We start from the raw sequence: 7,787 nt of genomic DNA on the forward strand, positions 1-7,787 counted from the left end.
ACTTCATTTACACCTGCACAGAGCCATGCCATACTGACAGTATGTCTGTATTCAAGTGTTTTGGTAGGTATTTTAAGCTTTCCTGCTCCAGCATTGGAATGCGGGCTATGAACGCTTCTTTTTTATCTTGAAAATCAACAGTTTGCATTATGCAATCCTAACCAATAATGTAGGGAATAGCTATCCAACTGTTGTAGTCTTAGTTGTATGTTACTTCATACTATAGTTATATCAATGTAAAGCATTGTTTTCCCTTGTGTTTCTCATTCTTTCCCTGCCATGTGGTAAAATGTGGTGAACCCATCGCTATATTTGCTCCAAAGCAAATATTGGCCTTTCTAGTTAGACTTTTTTTATTTAGGTTTCTTTTTTGCACTGGACTTTTTCTTTCACCGAACCCAACTGCCGGCAGAGGTTGGGTTGCGTGAAAGAAAAATTCCAGTGCAAAAAAGAAACCCCAATAAAAAAAATCTAAAAACACACCAAAAATAACCCGAAACCCAAACCTATGCTTGGAGAGTAAGTAACACCTACTGACTTGTAGACAAATTTTCATTATTTTTCATTTTCATGACTCTAATATAGAAAATCCCTAGATGCTATACAACAGTGTTACAATACTTTGTACCTGTCGGCCACGGTACTGAAGAGTACGTTAGGAGCAGGGTGAGAAGGTAATAGTTACCGGCGGCGGGGGACGCTGGTCCCGTCCACCTGCTCCCGAGCGTACGGCAGATGGGCTGCGTGCCGGCAGGAACAGCTCAGAAAACGGCCAGCAGTCGCTGAAAATAGTGAAGGAAGAAAAATTAGTTCAGCCCACCGAACCACGTTCAATATAACCATGTTAAGGCGGAGACTGACATCCGTATATGCATGTGTATCTACTAAGCTAGTGTCCAAAATAAAATCACCAAACTTCTATTAGTTGGGAAAGGCATATGCATCCAATACAATTTCAGGCGACAAAATAAGAAATATTCTGGATGAGGAAAGCTGTCTGATATTGATGTTTACTATCATTTCTTAGCACATTTTCGCTATCATTTCATATCATGAAAGCATTGAAAAAGCCCCAAACAAACTACGTGATGAGTCCGCCTATTTTTTGGTACCACCAATAAATAGCTAGAACCAGCATACAATACAAAACAAACAACCCCGTCATTTTGTTACCTCACAAATATCAGTGTGCTATGGAATAGGGTTGATTCAACTTTTACTAAATTAAAAGAATAACCAGAAAATTGACTTCGAAAATCCAGTTTAATGCCCTGGCGCTCTTTGGCTGCGTAGATCCTTGTCGACGGCTGGTTACTTCGTAGCCTTGCTGAAATTTAAAATCTTACCACAAAAAGCAAAATCGTACGCGTACGCCGAGTGTAGCTGACTGTTCTAGCTTACCGGTGGATCAGACGGCGGCGGTTGTTCGTCCTCATTTTTGCATATTGTGATGGCTGCGCTGGAAAACGGGAAAGTGAAGTTGTCGTCTCTGCTCTCTCCTCGGCAGATCTCTTTGTTCTGAACAGGCGATCCTCACTTCTCAACACTCTCGGTCTGTAGCCATGGCGACGGCTATCCAGCTGTCACTCACACGGTGTGCTATGTCGCGTACGCGGTGGAAAAATTTGGCATTCGTTTGAGAAAATTCTTGACAAGACTGTATTTCTTAATCAGGCGGCTTTCTGTACGTATATGGCTATAGTTTGATGCTCATTCATGAGGGACGTCGACCAAAGGATTGAGGGATGGAGAGAGAATCGTATTCACATATAACCTCCAAGCAGATCCTTATCGGTGGCAAAAGACAGTATTCATTAGCCATAGGAGTTTAGCTTAACTCCTATGGCTAATAGATACTGTCTTTTGCCACCGATAAGGATCTGCTTGGAGATTATTCACTTACACTGTATTTGTGTGACAGTCCCGACCACCTCCAGAGACCAGGGTTGGGAGTTTGTCGTGAGTAAGGTTGGATGTGGTTGGCAGTTGGCCTGCAAGGTTGGCTACCGGTCGAATGCGTCGGCCTATGTTTCATCGCACACGCAAACACGCACGGACGCACGCACACACACACACACACACACACACACACACACACACACACACACACACACACACACACACACACACATGCACACACACACAAATTTGACTCAAATTTGATTCAAGTCGTATAGACAGGCAGGCGTAGCCTAAATCTGATCAGACTGCACCCGAACTCTAGACAACCTTGGTTGGTTTGCGGTCGGGGGAAAATTCTGAATGTGTGACAGGGGCTTCAGCTACATACTGCTGTTCAGCACAAGGATACTAAAACATACCTTCAAAGCAGAAGTTGATGGGGGAAGATCGTTACCATTTTATATATTCCCCGTTTTTTGTCGCTACCCCCACAAAAACGGGGCATATATAAAAAGGTAACGATCTTCCCCCACCAACCTCTGCTTGGAAAGTAACGCAAGCAGTTTTCCACTCGTCAGACTATTATACAGCTTGATTAAACAGAAGAATCTAAGCTTAAGTGCGGAACAAATCTCCCGAAAATGCATGAATGGCTTGTTCACCACCACACACCAGGCAACATCAAAGAAGTTCAATCTCAGCAGAAAATGTTGACAATGTCTGGTGTAAACGGGTGTTATTAAAGACGTAATTGTCTGGATTACGGGGTGTTTTGTTGTTGCAAACGTACGTGCCTTCCTAGCTATAGGTGTGTTATTCAGGGTTACTTTATACGTGTCCATAGAACTGAGTGTTACATGTGTTCGGCGGATTTTACGCCGGGCGCTTGATTTGTACCGATTTTAAAGCTGCATTAGGCCATGTTGATTTGATTATATGGATGACATCCTCTGGGAACCCCAAAACTGATGCGAGCGTGCGAATAAAAAAGGTGTTTTGCAAAAGTAGTCTCCATTATGAACTCTGCGTGGTCATAAAGGTTGAACAAATGACACAGAAGTATAGTTTGGCGAATACTCTACTCTTCAGATTCATTTCTTTAAATTTTCGTCTTTTTCCTTTGATATCGGCATTCTACGACATTGGTATCGTTTTCAAATATTTTTTTTTGTAAATGTTTTGTACAACAGTATGGTTGAAAACTTCTTTTTTTGGAAACGACCGAAAATCCATGCGTGTGCGGATGTCATCCATATAATCAAATCAACATGGCCTTACGGGCACATTACTTCAAACAGTAAGAGGTTAGTTGTGAAGTGTAAATGCTGCAGATATTGTATGATTAGGAAACCTTATGATAAACTGCTGCAAAATGTGGGGGGAAGACAATAGCTTACTAAGTACTTAGTTCTGGTTCATAAATACCTGCTGGTCATCTGGGAGGGTTCTGCAGTTCGTTGCTGCTGGGCCAGGTGACGCTGCTGAGCTAGAAGTAAGCAACAGGTGTCAGACTCTTTAAAATTAGGCCTTTATTTACGTAATTGATATCTGCTGATGTCGTTTTGTTCTCAATTACATGTCACAAGTGTGTTCAGCCTTATCATGGAACACAGTAATTTAACATAATTTCCTCCTTGATTATGCAAATTAGAACTTGCAGTTCTAGAGGCTCCGAGCTGCGAACAGCAGTCAGACTTTGGTCTCCAAAGTCGGTCTGGTATTCGCTGTGTCTCTTCTATCCTCTACCTGTCTCCTGTCCTCTGTCTGCTGTCTATTGTGTCTCTTCTATCCCCTACCTGTCTCCTGTCCTCCTCTGTCTGCTGTCTATTGTGTCTCTTCTATCCCCTACCTGTCTCCTGTCCTCCTCTGCTGTCTATTGTGTCTCTTCTATCCCCTACCTGTCTCCTGTCCTCCTCTGTCTGCTGTCTATTGTGTCTCTTCTATCCCCTACCTGTCTCCTGTCCTCCTCTGTCTGCTGTCTATTGTGTCTCTTCTATCCCCTACCTGTCTCCTGTCCTCCTCTGTCTGTTGTCTATTGTGTCTCTTCTATCCCCTACCTGTCTCCTGCTCTCCTCTGTCTGCTGTCTATTGTGTCTCTTCTATCCCCCACCGTGTCTCCTGTCCTCCTCTGCTGTCTATTGTGTCTCTTCTATCCCCTACCTGTCTCCTGTCCTCCTCTGTCTGCTGTCTATTGTGTCTCTTCTATCCCCTACCTGTCTCCTGCCCTCCTTGGTCTGCTGTCTATTGTGTCTCTTCTATCCCCTACCTGTCTCCTGCCCTCCTTGGTCTGCTGTCTATTGTGTCTCTTCTATCCCCTACCTGTCTCCTGCCCTCCTTGGTCTGCTGTCTATGCATTGTGTCTGTTCTATCCCTTACCTGTCTCCTGCCCCCCTATGTCTCTCTCTCTATATATATATATCCCCTACCTGTCTTAAGATCATGACGTCACATGTGCTGATCAGTGCATGAGGTGGTAAGGAAAATGGGATTGCATGGGGCATTGTATGGGCCTTGTTCAGACTACGTTGCACAGTTCACCGCTTGTGTGTTACACCGTATACTTGTGTGTCAGAATGCCGAAGGGCAATCGAGAACAACCGAGACGATAGCCCGGCATACATGTACTTCAGGAATGAACATTGACATTGTGTTGCATGTGGTCTACCCTGAAGGCAAACTCCAAGGATCGGTAGCTGTTCCCGGTCGCCAGGAAACGTAGGGTAATGGCAAGTTTTAGGCGTGCTGGCAAGGGCTATTTAGCACTGCATAGAATTAAACAGAAGTGTTACATACAGACTGGACTGTAATATCTAAATTTGCTGTTATTATAAACCATTATGGATACATTGAAATGTGTCAAGAAGTAGAGGGCATTCACAAAAAAAAGCACTTGCTCTGGACTTTTCTCGATGGATGGGCCTACACGTTGTAGGAGGTCGTGAAACATCTGTGGTTCCAGTTGTAGAAAGGACTTAAAGTCGCAATGATGTTCGCGACAAAGCTCCGTCATCAGTGTTCGTACACGACAGGAGCCCATCGGGATCCCCCTGGACCCCGCCAGGGACCTGGCAGCTGCCCGGCCGAACTGTAAGAGCCGGTCGGCACCCTACCACACGCCGCACGGGTCAAGACGGGAGACTGGCCGGGCACCGGACGGGTCCCTGACAGAAACCGGCCACCAAGGGGACCAAAAGTTTATGAATATTAATTAGAAGACCGGCCGTAGCACAACCAGGCCCCGACAGGGAGCCGTAAAGGAACATTTAATTGTGACCCTGACAGTCGGCGCACGCTCGGCGTCATGACGCCGGCCGGCGTCTACACCGAGGACATGCCGAACGGGTGCCGTTTCAAATGTGACCTAAGCATAAAACACGCCGACAGGACCACAGCCAAACCCTTACAAACTCTGACAAATGACTCTGGCACCTTGCTTTGCTGCACCACTTTTATCAAAGTAGTCCCGTACCATCACCATTAAGACTGTTTCATAAGGACATGCAGACGACATGTCGCAAATTGACCGATGAAATCAACCACTCTCTGACGATTGAATTAAGTCAGTGTTATTTTTTAAATTTTGTGTGAATTCATAAACTAATTCACACCTGTATGAGAGGTGTAGAGATACATTTTGATAATGTTCCTCTTGTCATTGAATGACATTATTATATTGGTGCATTACTAACACCTTGTAGATCATCAAATTATACCCAGATCATCGGGCCAGATGTACTTCAAAGATTTGCTATCTATATTCTTTTTTTCTACTTCAAAAATTTGCTATCTATATACATGTATATCACCATTAAAGATGTAGTAAGGACCCCCCCCCCCATGAAGTAAGATTGATCTGTAGCAGATGTCACTCAAAAACTGCATACTGTATAAAAATGATTAATAAACTGGTGGACAAACTAAGTAGCTAATACCTGCACTGGAAAGAACTACAGATTAGTTACATTTGTATGCCTTCATATCAACTTAGGATTTCAAAATATGTATGTTCCGACAAGAAGTAATGCAGAGTGGAATGCATTAACATTAAGTTCTGTGTAGGCAACCTTACAATACAATACATGTCTTTGAGATCTCTGAACTCTTGTTTTTACTTGATTTTATGTTCATGTATCAGTTTGTCTTGTTTACACATGTCCTTGTTTCTTTTACTACACACCTTGTGTATATTATACATGTACTTGTGATATGTTTATGCTCTGAATATGAATAAAAATTGTTTTAAAAGTCATTCTTTCCAGTGGAGAGATGTATACAGAAATATAAATGTCACAACTTGAGGAACTTCTTCCCATCTTGGTTCTCCTTTTCTCCTTTCTGATGTGCTACCTGTGCCGCCATATCCTCATCATACATCTCCCATATTTTGCATATCAACTTGCCGACATCCCGCCCTTCTTTTGCAGAAATAGGCATCACCGGCGTGTCCACGTGTTGTTGTAATAACCTAAGTTTCTCTGAAGTCCCAGGCAAGTCTATCTTATTTGCCACTACTTTGCAACTTGTTGGAAATATTACTACACTACTTTGCAACTTGTTGGAAATATTACATCAGGGAAGGGGGACGGGGGTGGTCTTACAATAAAAATTGTTTTAAAAGTCATTCTTTCTAGTGGAGAGATGTATACAGAGATGTAAATGTCACAACTTGAGGAACTTCGTCCCAGATTGGTTCTCCTTTTCTCCTTTCTGATGTGCTACCTGTGCCGCCATATCCTCATCATACATCTCCCGTATTTTGCATATCAACTTGCCGACACCCCGCCCTTCTTTTGCAGAAATAGGCATCACCGGCGTGTCCACGTGTTGTTGTAATAACCTAAGTTTCTCTGAAGTCCCGGGTAGGTCTATCTTATTTGCCACTACAGCATGCGGGCGGGAAGAGAGACCAGGCTGGTAGAGCGCCAACTCGTGTTTCAGATGGTCGAGCTGTGTCCAGGGTTCCGTGACGGACAGGTCGATAACAAACAGGAGAAAGTGACAGCGCTCGATGTGGCGTAGAAAGGAATGGCCGAGGCCCTTGTTGAGGTGAGCGCCGCGTACGAGCCCCGGGATGTCTGCGACTGCTACCTGCTCGAAATCTTCATACTGGATGATCCCGACGTGGGGCTTGAGGGTGGTGAAGGGGTAGGCTGCGACGGTTGGCTGAGCGCGTGAGATGGCTCGCAGTAGCGTAGACTTCCCCGCGTTAGGAAACCCTACCAGCCCTGCATGTGCGATGGTCCTCAGCTCCAGGTCAAGTACACATTTCTCTCCAGGCTCACCCGGTGTGGCCAACATAGGAGCTTTGTCCTCATTGGATAAGAAGAACTGGTTGCCTTTACCCCCTAGTCCTCCATGTACTACAACCACTGTCTCTCCGTTTCTCTCCAGATCTATCACAACATCGCCGTCCTTCTTGATACATGTTCCCACAGGTACTGGGATGACTGTATGGGAGGCGTTCTTGCCGTGACAACTATTATTGCGCCCCGGATTACCGCTCTCTCCCCTGTAGATACTCTTCACCTTAGCCAAGGACTTCACCCTCTTGTCAGCTTTGATGACGATGTTCCCGCCGTTCCCGCCGTCCCCGCCTCCGGGCCCGCCAAAGGGCCGGGCGAACTCACGGATGAAAGCGGAGCAGCCGTTACCCCCCCTCCCTCCTTCAACGCTCACACGCCGCCAGTCCACAAACGCCTTGGCTTGCTTTTTCTCGCTGTGCTTGCTGGCGTAAGTCCTCTGAACCTGCACCAAGACTGTGTAGATGCGTCGCGAGTTGCATAAGCCATGTGTTGTTCTCATTCCCTGTTCTAAACTCCACAGAATCATGGCAGGAACATACATGGTATACATGCACGATATGAGATGACATGTGCTATGACCTA

General features: G+C 45.0%; 1 protein-coding gene across 1 annotated transcript; it reads right to left on the reverse strand.

The window, feature by feature from the left end:
• Positions 1 to 5,550: 5,550 nt before the first annotated feature.
• Positions 5,551 to 7,784, reverse strand: LOC109476664 (mitochondrial ribosome-associated GTPase 2-like). Its single transcript, XM_019777666.1, has one exon. The coding sequence runs from the start codon at positions 7,753 to 7,755 to the stop codon at positions 6,562 to 6,564; it is 1,194 nt and encodes a 397-aa protein (XP_019633225.1). The 5' UTR covers positions 7,756 to 7,784; the 3' UTR covers positions 5,551 to 6,561.
• Positions 7,785 to 7,787: the final 3 nt, after the last annotated feature.

The sequence above is a fragment of the Branchiostoma belcheri genome, unplaced genomic scaffold (assembly GCF_001625305.1).
Source record: "Branchiostoma belcheri isolate BF01 breed outbred unplaced genomic scaffold, Haploidv18h27 scaffold388, whole genome shotgun sequence".
NCBI classification, from domain to species: Eukaryota; Metazoa; Chordata; class Leptocardii; order Amphioxiformes; family Branchiostomatidae; genus Branchiostoma; species Branchiostoma belcheri.